Genomic DNA, 18642 nt, shown 5'->3' with positions numbered 1-18642 from the left:
CAATGTATGTAGGCAGTCAGTCACTATCAGCTTCAACACACAAAGCAATACTAACACCTGTGCTGTATCATCAGCTTGAAATAAGGCACTCAGAACCAAAGTGGCACAAATTCACCTACATTTAGGAGAACATGTGTTAGGCAACCTTTTCTTTTCCATTTCACAACCATTATTCACACTCCTGCTCAATACGAACTGTTTCACAATCTATCTCAGTAGGACTCTTTGGATGGGGGATCAGCCCATCGCAATGCCTCTACCTGTATACAGAACAACACAGACACAGAATAAACACACACAGATATCCACACCTGGTCACTGTTTCACAATCTGAGAAGCAATAATCAAGAGGTTGTATTATTTAGTTTGCTATCAGACCACAACTATCTTGTGCTTACAGCAGTCACAGAATCAACATACGGCAAGGTGTAAAACAAGTATTTTATTATAACAGAGGATAACACATTTTAAAGCTAATGGTACAGTTACCTTAAGAAAGTTCTACACTAAAATTATTTTCCCCTAACTTAAATAACTGATTTGAAAATAATGAATACAAATGTAAAAGAATGCAAACCAAGCTACATATATAAAGTTTGGTTACTTCAAAACTTCATACACAGTAAATGAGATTCATTCTCAATAACCTAATTTCTGTTATAAGCTTCTCGCTTAAGAAGTGTACACTTTCTTTTATGATACTCTGCACTTTATGGAAGTTTAAACATAAATTTAATTTTGTTCGGTGAAAATGCAAGAAATTTCAAGTTAAGGCAGTGAAGGAGGAGAGTAGTGTAAGGATCAATAATATCATATCTCAGTGACCAACAGCATGTTAATACAAGCAGCACAGCTGCAAATGTTACTTGTGATACATTTTACTTACTTGTTGGTTTACTTAAAAAAGGAAACCATATCCTAACTTTGGAAATGACTAAAACTTTAATGACAATTTACTGTCAACTGAAGGTTTCTTTTGTTGGTTATTTTATAATGCTAGATCATAGTGTTGAAAAGTAAGATGATTAATTATTGGAAAAAACAAGGAAGGAATCAGTTGTGGTTTAAGGTATTGATCTAGCATTTTCCTGGAGGAAAACATCAACATCTCAGCTGGGATCTAAACTCAGCACCTCCCAAAGATATCTATAGCAGTCTTCCAAGACCACACTCACAATTTAACAATGAGATGTTTATGCAACAAAGATGACAGCAAGGCAGGAATATAAACTGTACTACCATATGTCCAAAAAATTCAGCATGTAAAATGAGAAAATACTATGAACTGCATACATATTTTACTGTTATCACCTTACTCCAATAATTCCTTGTGGGGGGGGGGCTTTAATTTCTTAATTAATTTTTGTTTTAAATCCAAACTTCATATTCACAAAATTAATTACTAACTTTTCTCTTCTTTCGTTTAATTTTTCTCCTTTTCTTATGCCTCCTTTTGGAACTCCTATTTAAACTGCTTTTTGTAGATGAAGTGGTTCTTTTGGACTTCTTTGTTCCTGTTCCTTTACGCTTCGTACTTCTCTTCCTAGCTGTCTTGTGTCTTGATATTTTCCTACGCTTATATGTTGTTCTGGTTGTGTTAGTCACGGGCCTTTGTCTGACGCTATTAATACTAGCACTGCTATCAGCCTCCAAAGAATCAATGCCTGATGAAGTTGAGGGCTAGAAAAAGAAACAATACACTGAAATATAGAATTTAAAAGCTGAGAACATGCTAACAATAATATAATGAAATGTGTGGTAATCTGAGACATCAAAAATAAGTAAACCTGAGTGGTTCAGGCATGCGAAGCAAATAAAGATACACATTGCACAATACTGGTAAGAGAACTGAAACCTAAAGAAAAAAGTTCAGAGGGAAGATAAAAAACATATGCTGATGGACTGTCAATGGATATGGAAAGAGGGACAAGATATGGGCTCAACTGGTGAACCTGCATCCATAGAAAGTTACACAGGAAGAAGAACTAACGTTTAATTCTCTCATTTCATTACAATTTTCATATTGCTGCTGAGTTATTATACATCACCCCAGGGCCCCTGTGGGCTCTGGTAAGAGCTCCAAGCTGTCCTTTCTCCCATATTTTACCAAGCCAGCTTTTCCTTTTCAGTATAATTTCATATACAGAGTTGTAAAAGAGAACTCAGAACATCCAGCTTAATCCTATAATCTTTGTTTACAGTTTCTTTCCAAGTATCATAATTCACTTTGCCTGTATATCAAGGAAAAGAAGAAAACTGGAAGAACGGCAAATCATGAATATCTCATACAACTCAAAATTTTAAAGGAAATTACATCTTTCATTTGACTGCTGATTCTATATTAGTGTGTAATATGTGTAATTCTACTTAATGCATAAGGATGGTTAATTTACTTGTCAACTATCATCTGATATTCTCAGAAATTATGGAAACTTAGGATGTGAGAGCAAGATGTCAATAAAATATAAATTTCTTTCACAATTTCACAATCTGTTGATACTGAAAAAAATGGGAAGATTATATGCCTTATTCTCATGTGGCCAGCACCTAATCAAGTTCATTTTTTTTGTACATTTAATGCATTCCACCTATTTTTAATGCCAGTTTACAGTTGGAAAGTGTTTCATTTAACTGACATGATTTCTTTGATCTTTCAGATGCGTAAGCTGCGTAATGCGCACTGTAGTAAGTTTATGAGATGATTTCTGTTCCAAAACAAAGCACATACTTGAGCTGGATCCCTCTGCTGTTCCCCTTCCATTTGTCGTCGTTGACGAGTCATCATTGTGGCTCTTACACGTTCACTCTGCCTTGTTCGGGGTAGCAGACGTGACACACGTGGACGAAGTGGAGGCAGCCCCCAAGCAGGTGCATCTTCCAGAAGGGCCATTAATTCGCCATCCTGGATGTCAACCTGTATAATCAAGTAAACAAACAAGTAGTAATGATGGTTGTTGTGGTTATAGCTATTGTAGCAGTAGCAATAGCAGTGAGCCAGGAAGGGTAGGTGGCCCTCGGTTTCAGTCTCCATCGTGCATTCAGTTCACAGTGGAGACTGAAACTGAGGGCCACGTCCTCTTCCTGGATATAGATATTTACAGGACACCCGACAGTTCTCTGGGCCATAGAGTGTACCGCAAATCCAACCATACAAACCTCTACCTTAACGTTTCGTCCCACAACCACCCTTTCAACAAGCAAGCTGCACTTTCCATATTGGTGCACAGGGCTAGAGCTCTTTGTGATCAAGACAGCCTACATGCGGAGTTGGTGCTCCTGGGGGATGTATTCAGGATGAATGGATACAACAACTGGCAGATCAACAGAGTTCTCAACCGTCGGCCTGAAGATAAACCAGGGGTTGAAGGAGCATCAGCAGCACATCTGTCTCGAACATCTGGACAAATCAGCTGTAGCTGAACACAGCATTCAGCTTCAGAATACCTTCATCCTCACCACCAAGTCAGAAACAATATCAATAAAAGGAAAATAAACTGAGAGATGAATAAGGAAGGAATTAACATATTAAAAGAGAAATTAAAAAGGAGTATTAGTAGTGAAATTACAAAAATAAAGAAAAGGGTTCACACAGAAAACATAGGTAGGTTGACAGAAAGATACGGAAAGCAGAAAAGGAGAACTTCAAAATTTAACCTTTAACGGCCGAATGTTATAATTATTGGCATCCAGTAGCAAGCCGAGCTGGCCGAATGTTATAATTTTTAGAGGCAAGCCACGTGCTTCCTTTGTGAGTGCTGGCAGTTTGACCTTGGGTTTGAAACCCAAACAAACTCATGAATGTTCATCTCAGACGTTTATTTGTTAGCTCTGAAGAATGAAATCGTTTATCAGGGCACTGGTTTCAAAACTATTTACGTTTAGATATGACTGTTTATGACCTGGTGAGCCAATAGAGGTCAGCTTTGTTTTGAGGACTTAGAGGAGGAAATATTCGTGGGGCGCTTACATATCAGTGCTACCACAGCTTTCACGGAAGGGTGACAAATTCAGGGATTGGTTTGCAGTGTTGACTTGTCAGTTAGGACGTCAGTGGCGGATTTTCTAATATTTGGTTATTAGGAAGTCAGTGTCAGACCCTTATATTTCTTTGAATATCATTTTTATTGTGTATCTCGGAAGAGGTATAAACCCACTGAGCCAGTGTTACTTTGTGCGTAAAGACATCTTCGTCACTGTGACTTTCGGTATCAGTGGCGGACTGTAACTTTTCGACTGCTATTGCAATTACTTTGCATCACAATTTTGCGAGTGTTCCTAACAGTCTCGCTTTTTCAATCATAAATTATAGGATTTAGCTGGAAGCCCCCTCCCCCAAGATGGAACCTCAAAAACGAGCCCGATACTCAAAACTCCTCGATGCTGAAGAACTGGAGGAAATATTGATGGAAGATGAATCTGATGAAGAGTTGGAAGAACTCGATGAGGTCATTGAACCTCGCGAGCATATGTCGTCATCGTCATCATCATCATCATCATCATCATCCTCAAGTAATGAGGCAGGGGAAATGGAGATCAGGTTTCGCGATAGAAGACCCGGGGATTCGCCAAAGCTACTAGATTTCACTGGTCCTCCGAGTGGAATAAACAGATCCACTGCGCCCAATATAAATGCTGAGTCCTCTCCCTTTTCCATATTCATTCTCTTTTTTCACCATATATTCCAGATCTTGGTACAAGAAACAAACAGATATTTTCATCAATTTTTGGCAAGCCAAGAAGCTCCAGGCCCTTCTACTCAACCGCCTGACGTCACACTTGAAGAAATGTCGAAATTTTTGGCCATAATAATTCAAATGGGCCACGATCAGCGGGACACCCTGAAAGATTATTGGTCGAGAGATGAGCAGTACTACACTCCATTCTATCATAACACCATGGTACGCGACCGTTTCTTCCATATTTTGAGATTTCTTCATTTTGAGAATAATGAAGCTCCTCCAAATCGAGATGACCCAGAGTACGATAGGCTCTGGAAGATTAGACAAATTTTCAACAGTCTTAACAGCAAATTTTGTGAACTTTACCATCCATCGGAACATCTTGCTGTTGATGAAGTGATAGTGCTGTTCAAAGGAAGAGTGGTTTTTCGGCAGTACTCGTATATTCCCAAAAAACACAAAAGATTTGGAATAAAAATTTACAAGCTTTGCGATTCTCTGGGCTATACCTATGACATGACTGTTTATTTGGGGAAACAAAGGCAACTTGCAACCGAAGAAATTACACCAACCCATGGCATTGTTCTCCAGCTTATTCGAAGAGTAGAATGCTCAGGACACAAACTTTATATGGACAGCTATTTCAGTTCCCCTGCATTGTATGATGATCTTCTAGAGTGTAAAATAAATTCGTGTGGCACCGTTCGCAATGACAGGTGTGGAATGCCACAAGAAATTCGGCCCAAATTGCTGAAATTAAAAAGGGGACATGGTGACAAGAGCGAAGGGGAATCTAAGTGTTGTTCGTTGGAAAGACAAGCGCAATGTGTATGTTCTGACGAATATGCACCCTCCTCCATTGGATGGCAACTTCCGAGATGAATCTGGCCATGCTATCAAACCTCATGAAATTGAAGACTACAATGCACACATGGGCTTTGTGGACAAATCTGATAGAATGGTGAACAGCTATGGCATTGCTCGGAGGACATGGAAATGGACGAAGAAATTATTCTTCCACCTCCTAGACATGACTGTTCTCAATGCATATCTGTTACACAAGTCATGTGATGGAAAAATGACGCACAAAAAATTCCGCGAAATTTTGGTGCGTGATTTGATTCTTCAATCGCATGAGGCGAATATCACGGTCAGTGGCGTTTCTCGGGGGAGGCCAAGCTCATCTGGGGCCCAAATGAGTCGACTGGAGGTGAAACATTCAAAGCACTGGCAAGCTAAGGGGAAACAAAGACGTTGTTGAGTTTGTTCTATAAACAAGAAAAGCAGAAGCACGCTTTTCTGCTGTAAAAAGTGTGATGTCGCGCTGTGTGTGGTGGACTGCTTCGAGAAATGGCACACGCGCGTCATAGTGTAAGCTGTGAAGTGACGCAGTCCAAACCGTGTACAGTCCGGCCCAAATATTATTGTATATAGTGTCATCATATTTACATCACCACCACGATTCAAGGTTGAAGAAAAATAATGGGTAGGTCCTTTAGAATTTCATAACGTATTTAATAACGATTATATTTTGCAATTCATGACAAAATAATCACAGTTAATTTTTATTTGTAAAACTTGCCCTTTTGTCTATATGTAGAAAATTTTATTGTCTTTCAGGTTCTTTTTAGTTCATATTCCGATGTTGCATAGAATGGAAAATATCCATTTTTTTCTGAAAGTCTGCAATGTTAAAGATTTAGGGCCATTTAAATTCCGGCCGTAGGGAGCTGCCGGCAATTTAAAAGTCAAAATCAAAAATATCGATCATGGGAAATGCAACATAGAGGGACCGTAGGAGAGCTGTTACCTCTTCTGCTATCTGGAGTGAGTTTGAGAAAGCACAATCAGGGCAGAACCATTCTTCCAGAGGTACAGTATCCATAGGAGGATCCAGGCACTCAAGATGATAGCCAAGGTCGCAACCATCACAAAGAAGCATGCGGTCTTCACGATCACACTGACCACATACCTGGATAGAGAGAGAAAAATTGTGACTGACTTCTTTCATTTAAATCGGACACCAGACATAGTACAATCCACATTTCATGTTCTTCTGGAGATCCCTTTCTGACAAAAGCACTAATGGGGGAAACACTGAAACAGTTAGACGAAGACTACAGGAACTCAAACCTAATGAGGGAAAAATTTTAAAAAGTGTACAAATGGGGATTCCACTACATACACAGTGTGTCCAGGTTCTGTTAGGACCATGTTCATTAAAAATACAAGACATGAATTATTTTCAAAATTTCACTCTTTTTATTCAAAATAGTCTCCTTCTGAATCAATATTGATTGAAAAGTTTTTGAAAACAGTCACTGTACTCTTTTTGTGGAATCACATTTAAAACCGCGGTACATTCCCTTTGGATGTCCTGGATGGTGTCGTGATGGTATCCTTTCATTGCCAACTTCACTTTTGGGAACCAGAAATCTCCTGGAGCCAAATCTGGTGAATATGGAAGACGATCAAGGACTGCGAGTCCTTTTCTGGCCAAAAAAAATCATGCATGATCGATTTGTGGGGGTGGGGCATTGTCGTGGAGGAGCGACAAGGAACCCTGCTCTCGATATTCAGGTCGAATTCAAAGAATTCTCACCCACAAACGATTGAGGACTCCGAGATAATAATCAGAATTCACTGTTTGGCCTTCTGGCAGAAATTCCTTTGGAGAGAGAGGGGGAAAAAAAAAAAAAGGTTAACAGTGTCTTTACTCAACTCTTTTGCATGCGCACTTTCTTTGGGCTCAACCACGCTGCACTCTGCCGCTTTGTGAGAGGCTCATATTGAAAACACCATGTTTCTGTCACCAGTAACAATCAATTTTGTAAATTTTGTATCACTTTGGGCCGACCATAACATGTCTTTGCAGCGTTCCACTCTGGTACGTTTTTCATCGCCTGACAGCGTGTGCAGTACAAACTGTGCACAGACCTTCCGTTTGCCCAAATCCTCGGTAAAATTTGATGCACAGTACATTTTGGTATTCCCAAAAGCTCCTTGATGAGTCTTGCAGAAACACTTCTGTCTGATGAAAGGATTTCGGCAACTTTTTTCACATTTTCTTCAGTGCGACTTGTTCTCGGCTTTGATGCACGTGGAGCGTCTTCAACATCCTCCCAGCCATCACAAAATATAGCACACCATCGAATAATATTCAAGCGATTCAAACAATCACTACTGTACATATTTTTCATCATTTTGTACGCCTCTCCGGCTATTTTGTCTAACTTAAAACAAAATTTGATGTTGGCTCTCTGTTCAACCACCATTTTCTGACAAGCGTCAGAACACACGATGCAGCAATGCTTGCGCTTTGAAATTAAAGACAGCCACAGCTGAAACTTGAAGAATCTTAAAGTCACAACTTGCAAACAGATGGCACTGCGGGGGGGGAGTCCTAAAGGATTTTGGACACACTGTGTATGCTAACTTCGGCAGTTATGGACATGAACAGCAGTCAAAAGTTTCATTTGGCAATGTTATTATAAACTAAGCAAGGCAATCCGCGCTGCATGAAAATTTTCATAAGTACAGTTTTAAAACTAACCTCAATAAACTTATTTGACCTACTCGGGATGGTAAGCATCACATTTGGTCGGCAATTTGTAGCCTGAACCATGGGCCAGCGACTTCTATGATTTACTTCACTTCTACAAGAGAGGAGGCGTAACTTGTCAAGTGTTCTGTTTTACAGTTCCTCTTCACACTCCCGTCCCTATTTATGAGATATGGTATGGAATCACATGGCTTCACTGTTTTCTTTGAACATGTGCGTGCAAGGACTACACTGACTGATCAAACTATACATGGATCCCTTGTGGAACCCACAAGCCTGTTAACACATTTACATATGAACGACTGGGCACTGTTCTTTGAACATTTAACCTAGCTAGCAGATTTTGTTACAGTTTTCACTTCCATTCTGCAACACATCTAGTAATGTCTGAGCAAGCTGTATCTTACAAAACATTCCTTCTTGTATACAGAACTCTGTTTTCCTAGTCATCATACTGAAGCAAATTCCACTTCTATTTTTTTTTTGTATAATTTCCTCTAGTCTCATCCCTGTAAAACTACAAATATATTTTTGCTTGTCATGGTCCCTAACATGTCAGATTTCTCTACAGACATAAGCAACTGATATATCCAAAGATACATATGAAGCAGAAACTTAATACTCAGGAATGGCAGAGTTAAGCAGTTCCAGGAGTTCTTGCTAGCTAATGTGAAATCACGGCAGCAGGAAACTCTCTTCTTGCAGTGAACATGTTGAGCATGATCTCACTCTGTCATTTAGACATGCCATCTTGAAACTTCTACTATTATGACACAGCAACATATACAATACATGTTAAATACTAACTTCACAGTATGTTGCATCCTCCTGAACTTCATCCTCCTCTTGCTGTCTTGGTGGTTTCACGGGGATTTTTCTGATGACTTTTCCTCCAAGACAGCGTCGGACGAGGATTAAAGTAAACATCTGTCGGTCTACTGGGCAAGTATTAACATTCTGCAAGAAAACAACGCAGACATTAGAAAAACGATTCATACAAATAACAGAGTAATATGAAACTACAAAATCAATCAACAAGTCAAATAAGCCAACTGTGGAGAAAGGAACTGAAAGCCTTCAGTATAAATTAGTAGCAAGGACTCTAAAAAGCAACTTTAGGGAAATTATTTATGCATTACTTTCACACCTTAGCACATCAGGCACACAGCTTGGAATATCATCCAAAACTCAGGTGACAGGAGTTCACAAAAAATACATGTGTTCATTTATTCAGTTAAATAATCAAGCTACATCAACTAATGAGATTATGTAGCATAAAACTACACGTGGTAGAATGATGAAAAATGAGGGAAGAGCAGGTAAAAGACTATGATTTATTTTAAACTTATGATATTATTACAGAATCTGTGGAATACTATCACAAACCCAAGTCTGAATAGCTAGTACCAAATTTCAATTAAAAATGGGTACTTCCTAATTTACTACCTACCTGCTTAATTCCATGGAGATGAGCCCTTCGTGAGAAGCTGCCCGTCATGCAGCTACTCAAGAATTTTCCAACATTTTATGTAACCCAAACATTCATTACCATGTTCACAAGAGCCCTCAATTGGTCCTTATCCTGAGCCAGATCTAGACTATACCATACCATCCCATCCTCTTTCTCCAAGATCCATTTTAATATTATCCAACTACCTACCTACCCACCTCATGGTCTTCCTAGTGGCCTCTTTCCTAATATCCTATATGCATTCCTCTTATCTCCCATTCGTGCTACATGCCCTGCCCATCTCATCCTCCTTGACTTGATCACTCTAATTATACTTGGCAAAAAGTACAAGTTATGAAGCTCCTCATTATGCAGTTTTCTCCAACCTCCGGTTACCTCAGCCTTCTTTGGTCAAAATATTCTGCTCAGCACCCAGTCCTCACACACCTTCGTGTTCTGTTCCTTCCTTAATGTCAGAGATCAAGTTTCACACTCATACAGAACCACATGTAAAATTATAGTTTTGTATATTCTAATTATTACGTTTATAGACAGAAGACAAAAGGTTCTTGACTGAATGGTAGCAAGCATTATCCAAATTCAATCTTCTCTTAATTTCCTCCTGAATCGAGTTTTTGATTTCTTCTAGTCATTCCCATATATCTGAACTGTGCTACATTTTCAAAACATCTGTTAGCTATCTTTATGTCATGATTTTGCCCTGCATTTTGGTGATGAGACAGCAACACATACTTAGTTTTCACTGTGCTTACTTCTATACCAACCTCCTCAATAATGTCAATTACAATTTCTGTACTTTTCTCTACAGTACCTATGTTATCTCTCAATAGATTCACATCATCAGCATAGACCAGCAGCTGATGTGTCCCTTTTAATTTCAGTACCACGTGGTTTTTGTGGGCCTTGCTAATGGCATATTCTGAATGATAACAAAGCATCTCCTTGTTTTAAAACATTTTGGATAAGAAAATTATAAGACAAATGTTTACCTAAACAGACTATACCACAGATATAAAATTGAGAGAAAAATATGATTAAAATGCTAAAAAGGAGGGAAGAGAATATAATTATTAGGCAACATCTGATTGGAATTCAATGGGCCTGTAATGTATCCCTAAAAGTAAGTAAAGTAAAGGTATCCCTGTAACAGGCCGTGGAGGCCCATAGGATTGTGAGATGTTGAGGTCCTCACATTTTCTAGATAATTGGCTCATAGATGGCAGAAAGGTTGTCAGCCCTACGCGCCAGCCGCCCTTTACCCCCAAGAACATTCCAAGAATATTCCTGGTACTCATTTATGTTAGAGGCTGAGTCAACCCCAGGGCCATAGTGCGGCTGGAAGGATTAGGTAAATTGAAAAAATTTCAATGACCTCATCGGGATTAGATCCCATGACCTTCTGGCTTGTAGCATAGAGTCTCAACCAACTATGCTACCGTGTGCCCCCATAATGTATCCTTAACATATAGCAATGTCACGCAATGAGGCCCAGGGCTGGTGCATATTAAGGAACTTGAGTCTGGCCCAGTGAACTGCCATTAAATTTAATTCGTAAGTCTTCATAACATTTGACAAGATTTTTGCATACTAACTTTACATAACCTCCATACCTGTACTTGAGAAACTCTCTCTCCCGTGCGCACGCACGCACATACACATAGATTCAAGTGAAATTCAATGTTGAGATTTACAAGCCCAAAATGATGCTTAAAAAACTATCAACCAGCACATTCTGCCCACTGGCTTGATGAGCAAAATTAACTTCTATATTGCTGCAGGTTATATGTAGTAATTTTTCAGTCTACAGCTAAGTTTGCAGCATAGAACAACCCACTGATGTTACTACCCACTTTATTTTGCTCATGCAAGTACTACCTTAACCCTTTTTAGCCACATAACACACTGTTATGATAGAGAATGCATAGGTCCAGCAGTTCCAGCAGTGTATTTTTTCAACATTAAAATCATGGACCACCTTAACATTAATATACAGCTGCCAACATCTGTGGCACCAGGAATTTAAATCCCACATTCCTGGCTAATAAAGATTAACTATCAAATGTTAGTGCACAATTAAATTTCTAGTGTATTGTCCCTGTACATTCTTTCTAGCTGCATTTATGCCTCATTCCTTCACACTTTGTTCACTTTATTTTACTACACATCACAGCCATTTCAAGGCTACAGTTACCTTTGACCATTCCTGCAGACAGTCAACACAGAAACTGTGATCACAAGCTTCTGGAGTCCCAATTTCTTGCACGGTAAAACTGCGCAAGCAAATGGGACACTTTTCTGACTGTCCATCGCTGCTATCTGACATGTAGGCACCAGACGTTGCAGTGCCATCACAAGCCTGAAGAAAAAGAAGTAAAATAAAGTAAAGGTATCCCTGTAACAGGCCGTGGAGGCCCATAGGGTTGTGAGATGTTGAGGTTCCCACATTTTCTAGACATGCGGCTCATAGGTGGTGGCAAGGTTGTCAGCCCTATGCGCCGGCTGCCCTTTACCCCCAAGAATATTCCTGTTACTCATTTCTGTTAGAGGCTGAGTCGACCCCAGGATCATAGTGCAGCCAGAAGGATTAGGTCACTTGAAAGAAATCCAGTGAAAAACAAATTCACTCCTAAAATTCATATACAGTCATAAAATTAAAAACAGCATATGAAGTTTCTGATTCAACTATTACTGTTACAATGACCATGAATATTCTTGTGTACTATAATCCTACAGCAGTAGTGGCCATTAACGATGGATAAGTAAAAAAAATATATCCCGTCATTTATTGATACGTACCACTACAGTTTAACCACTGCTGTATGGAATGTACTAACCATTTTTCAACAGAAGACCTAAATATTACCACAATAACATATTTACTTCTACTGCAAAACATGAGCATTCATTCACAAAGAACTAGATACATTTTCATCCAGTACCATGTTGAACGCACCATGTATCTTACGCCTGGCAATACTACATAAAGATAAAAGCATATACGCTTGAGCATTATGGTGAATTAATTGGAGAAGCATAAATAAGTGAAAATCAAGTATGCCCAAGGAATGCCATATACTGAAAAAAAAAGTCATTCCTCTTCTCCAAAATTCCATCAAAATGCCATTTATATTGAGAACAATTCAGAAGAGGCCAGCTTAATATTATATTATGACTGATATAGCAACTCGAGGCGGAAGTACTGTAAAGAAGCGTATTATCTTATGTCTTGAGTGAATTCAGTAGGATAAGAAGAGACAATGTCCATCAGTAACACTGCTCTTTCGGTATGACTTTCTTGTTTATGAAACATCAGGCTGTGCAATACACACGAGATGGTAAACAACAGCAAATGTTATTCAAATTGCAGTCATCTACAGCAAAAGATTGAAATGCTAACCCCTACTTTCATTTTTTTTTTCACATTGTCCATAAGAGCTTCTGAACATTTTTTACTCATACCTTGCTTGCATAACTGTCAACTGCGGAAGCAGCACCTGGCTTCAGAGAGGAAGTACTAGCTTCCTCTGATCTTTCTTCTGTCTCTTCCAAACTTTCCCAATCAGAACAGTCGCTGCTCTCATCAGAGCTTGTGCTGGTATACTCTTCTGATGCTAAAATACAGAACACTTTATGTAGGACTGAATGATATTTGGCATTTATAAGGTTCTTTTGATAGAATCAACCAAAGAGCAGACACTCCACTTCAGTGGACTTCAGTTGTAGAAAGTACCCAACATGGATACTTAAACAAATGAACTATTAAATTTTTCACATAAAAAGTATGATCTTTTAATTACCTTATAACACAACAACTTTCAAGGTCACTGCCACATCACATACAAACATTTTTGGATGATGATATGTAACTTAACTCCTTACTAAATGCAGTGGTCATTACATGCTGACTGATGCAAGAGAATGTCTGCATTCCACAAACTTGAAAGGAAGGATGAACAAAAGAAACAAAGCAGGAAAACATACAAATGTCTCTTCTTGATATAGGGCAAACTATATGATGATGCTTACATTTCAGTCTCCTTTTCTTCCTCCTCCTTTCATTTATTCGTTTTCCATAAAACCATACAGAAAACAATTTCATAGGATAGCAAATAAGAGAAATGCTGTTCCTTTGCCCCTTACATCTGATGGATTCTTGTTTTGGTGTGAGGTTAGTGGGGGGTGGAGTCCAACTGGGTCCACTCGGCATGGTGGACAATGATTGGCTTATTGTACCTGCCCAGGTGATTATGATGATGGAGAATTTAGTGGAATGAAGATTGGCAGGGGAACCGAAGTACTTGGAGAAAACCCGCTCCAGCGCCACTTTGTCCACCACAAATCCCACTTCACTAGACCCGGGATCGAATCCGGGCTGCCGCGGTGAGAAGCCAGCGACTAACCGCTTGAGCTATGGTGCAGCCTTTGGTGTGAGGTTACTTTGTAAGTTTTAGAAATACTACAAGGTATTGTAACAACAGACTTCCACCTTATTAAGCCCATTTTAAGCCCAGTAGAACACAGAGATTAAGACAAAGCATGTAACACCAAAATGTCTATCTTACTAAAGGATGACAGACAAATTTTACTGTGGTTAACAAGGAAAGATACCTTCATGTATAATAGAATTTTTAAAATATGCAGCACAGATACATCAGCAGTAAAACCACTCCATTCCAAAGACTTCTAATTACTGTACAGTGGCAACTACCTAAAATACAGACTAGTCAATTTAGCAGCCAAAAATACCAACCACTTTCACTGTCTTCTTCCTCTTCCTCCTCTTCATCATCCTCCCAATCTGAATCTGATTCATCACTAGTGTCATCTCCATCATTCACAACTTGCTGCAAAGATAAAAAAATAAACATATGTACTTATTTGAAGAAGCCAGCAACTTATTATCTTCCTGCCAGTGTTCTACATGAACAACTGATAATCAACTGTTGAAAAAATTCTTTTGTCATGGATGCTGACAGTTCATCAGCGACAAAGAAAGCCTGCAACAGTTCCTACTCTACAGATAATTCAATCAAGTTGACACCCTCAAAACTTATTTCCCCCAGATCCATTTTAATCCACCCAAATTTACCCTGTGTGCCAAAGTAGCCTGTTTCTATGATCTATTTCAATGAGAATATTATGAACATAGATTTTTTCAATGCCTCACTTCAACTTTCTTCAGTTAATTATTCTAATATTAGGTAAAAGCCAGAAACAATTAGTTCCCCATTGTTCACTTTCTCATTTTCTGAGGTCCAAACAATATACACTTTCTTTGTTCTCTTGCTCTTCAGTTTTGTCACCGGTGGGACAGAAGATTTTTAGCTGAATGACAGCCTGCATTCGGTAAGTTAATTAAGCATTTCATTTTACTTGTTACTTCATTTAAAGTTGAACACATTTACTATAATTTATATAGCATAGTCTCAACTAACAAGGCTGAGGGGAGAGGAAGCATAAAGAACTGAAAATCATGAATAATCCAAAATTACATTAGTGAAACCTCACTAATCTGGATAACTGTTTTTTGTGCATTATAACCTTGATCACAAGATTAGCAAGACGCAGTAAAAGAACAACATACAAGAGACACAACAAAACAAAAATAATGAAGAGAGTCGTCTTCTGGGTTTAGGCACCGTGTATTCTTCGTGTTGGCCGACGTTTCGGAGGAACATAGCTCCTCCATCTTCAGAGCAGTTGAATGGCTTGGAATGCGGAGAGCAGTAGCTCTCTCCGCTACTGCTACTGCTCTCCGCATTCCAAGCCATTCAACTGCTCTGAAGATGGAGGCGCTACGTTCCTCCGAAACGTCGGCCAACACGAAGAATACACGGTGCCTAAACCCGGAAGGTGACTCTCTTCATTGTCATCGCCATGAAAACCTCAAAACTTACAAAACAAAAATAAGTTCATTTTTTATACATGGTCTCAATAATACTAAGTGACGTCAAGACTTACATTTTATGACAAGTAAATTTATTTTATGGCACGCAATCTAGGTTTCAAAATAAAGCTGCATTGCTTAAGACATGTGAAGTCCATTTTATAACTACCCTGAACATATTTTCAGCAGCACTTCTATAATTCAAACTTTTGCTCCCAATTAATATGAATTAGTGAGGTCTTACTGTATTTTTACTTCACACCCTGCATCATGAACTCATACCATCATATACAACAGGGTTCACTTTTCTGCTAACAAATAATCCACCATGGACTATTTTGTTCTTCGCATATATTTTTTAAGGTAAAGTCGTCCCTGTGGTTAACTAACTGAGCACTACACCATGAAGACGTAGGGGGGAGTGCATGTATACATCCACATTTTCTTGACATTGGAACTAGTTGGGTGTGAGTGATCAGCTTCAGGTCCTGGCTGCTTTACCGTCGGTAACCATTTGACAGGAGGCTGGGTGGGCCCCAGACATGGAGAATAGAAAATTCTGGACCCTACTAAACCCCTTGGTTGTCCAGCCTGTAGCCGGTTGCTATACTGACTGTGCTATACTGGCTGGCAATACATTTTTTTTATATCACGTAAAATATACAAAGCACATTAAATTCACTGCCAAGCTTAAGCAACATCTGATTAGCACCACTGTTGAAAACTACTAAGGCCACAGCTGTAGTACTTCCCCAAAGAACTGTTCTATAATACTTACGAAGGGTATGATATGTAAATATAGATTGGGTGGGCAGCCTTGGGTATGGAATCCTGGACAAACCTTCTTAATGCAAAGCTGAGCAACTACACCAGAATAATGCAACAGAATAAAGTTATATATTATATAACACATGCAGTCACAGGAGCAAGACACAACATAAAGCACAATACACACACGAAAACAGAAAGAGTACTCCGACAGAAGAGAATAGATGTGACTCGAGTAGTGAGATACGACGTAGGAAAAGTCCTGAACAACTTTAATATTTTTAATATTTAATATTTATCAATATATATGATAAATATATATTTTAATTATTTTAATATGAAGACGACAAGGCATGCAGTGAACTAGTTTAACGTTAATCGAATAAGCACCTGAAGATGGCACTTTTGTGCCGAAACATGTAGTGCGAGAGAGAGGAGTGAGGTAGATAAGTGTATGCACTAGAAGATGGTGAAATAAATCATGGACAACAGAATAAAATTTGCAACTAATGTGTGAACAGATATAAAAAATATTCCATACGAAAAGGTACCTGTACACTTGAAGCAGATGTTTCCAGAAGCTCATCACTGTCACTACTGCTGCTTTCAGGATCACTGGAAACTCTCTGAAACAAGACACAACTGAGTTAGGGAATTTAATAATCAACGTGAATTAGGTTATGCTGAAATTATATACACTAGCACATACTAACATACACTAAGTATGTTCTGACCCTAAATTCTATTGAATCTAAGCCAAGAGCATTTTAAAAATAGGTTCAGTAATGGTTAATAAAGAGTCTCATATGTTTCCTGATAAAGATAATAAACTGCACCAACTACAAAGTGCACAACAACAAAAAACAAGTAAGAGAGAATAAGCAAATTCTGAAATCATGACATACAAAATGTCTCAAACAGAACACTCCAATTTAGAAGTATTACAGATTCTGAAAAATTGTATTTAGACTGTTAAAAAGTGCATTATGATAAAGTCTGCAGTCAGAAGTTTTCTCACATAAACACCTTTTCAATTTATGTCCCTCCTTCCATATGACCACCTAAAGACAGCATGCAAAATTCTGTACAGCCACCAACAATATTTTGAGTTGTATCACATACAGCAAGAGTAATTGCATTTTTCAGTTCAACAGCATTGCAGTCACTTGCATAAATCCAACAGATGGGAATCACACAGGCTGTGAAACTGGGTGAGCAGGAAGTCCAACTACACTGATAAAAGAAGTGACCAAGATACCAATTTAAAATGGCCTGGTTGTAAAAAGAATATTAAAACAATCCAACAGCAATGTGCTGCCTAGAACTCTCTTGCTGGGAAAATGTCAGCTGATATATACTCCTGTACTCCGGAGTTCTCCAAATGAGGCATAAACATATCCAGTAAGAACTCAAGTAAGAGTTAGAGGTACCTGTCCCTTTAAAAAAGGGAGCGGGGGAACAATAATACTTCTAGACAAAAGCTCATATCATGAAGCACAACTACAAGGACAAAATATTTTTTTTTTTTTTACATTCCCTACAGTACAGACAATACTTTGTGAGATGAGGCACTGACTAATATTATAATTTACTTTACTACATCTACATTATGAGACTCATACACAATTTTATATATGCATAAGTATGAATATTCCAACTTGTCCGTGGGAACGAAACAAAAAACAAATCACAAACCAACGACTGACACGTTGATGTAAAAACACCAAAAGAATTTTATTCTTAATTTATATAACTTGATTTATTGTATTTTTTACGTCAAGTGTTTTTATATATATTAATAATATTCTATCCAATTTTGTTGGTGCTGCAGTTCAGTGGTGCGTATATGTGCGTAAATCATGTGTTTGCCTGATGATGGCTATCAATTGCCACTGAACATGCAATTCATTGAAAATCCCACGTGCAACATTTCCAAAGGATCAGGCATGGGAAAAGTATTGCAGAAATACAAACTTATTGTTTGGGATGAATGCACAATGGCGCACAAAAAATCGCTCGAGGCTCTTGATCGATCATTGTAAGATTTGCGTGGAAACATCAGCCCATTTGGAAACACATTAATATTGCTTGCAGGGGCAAACATTACCTGTAATTTCTCGATCGACACCAGTGGACGAAATAAATGCTTGCCTGAAATTCTCTACTTTGTGGTGACACGTAAAGACGTTAAAATTAACTACAAATATGCGTGTCTAGCTGCAAAACAATCCATCAGCTGAGATATTCTCGCATCAATTGCTGGAAATTGGGAACG

At 38.6% G+C, this 18642-nt stretch overlaps 1 protein-coding gene across 1 annotated transcript in view; it reads right to left on the bottom strand.

Annotated features, from left to right (window-relative positions):
* The window catches only part of LOC111873748 (PHD and RING finger domain-containing protein 1), a gene marked incomplete in the record, with an annotated part of 54081 nt that overhangs the window by 26686 nt on the left and 8753 nt on the right, over positions 1–18642 (bottom strand). The window contains 8 exon segments of the mRNA XM_033755189.1: positions 1408–1680; positions 2729–2914; positions 6490–6651; positions 9049–9198; positions 11904–12068; positions 13172–13323; positions 14463–14556; positions 16919–16993. Coding sequence (XP_033611080.1) covers positions 1408–1680; positions 2729–2914; positions 6490–6651; positions 9049–9198; positions 11904–12068; positions 13172–13323; positions 14463–14556; positions 16919–16993 — 1257 coding nt within the window.

This window comes from Cryptotermes secundus, unplaced genomic scaffold (assembly GCF_002891405.2).
Source record: "Cryptotermes secundus unplaced genomic scaffold, Csec_1.0 scaffold142, whole genome shotgun sequence".
Lineage (NCBI taxonomy): Eukaryota > Metazoa > Arthropoda > Insecta > Blattodea > Kalotermitidae > Cryptotermes > Cryptotermes secundus.
The sequence above is the reverse complement of the archived record's forward strand: the minus strand, read 5'-3'. Positions and strand labels throughout refer to the sequence as shown.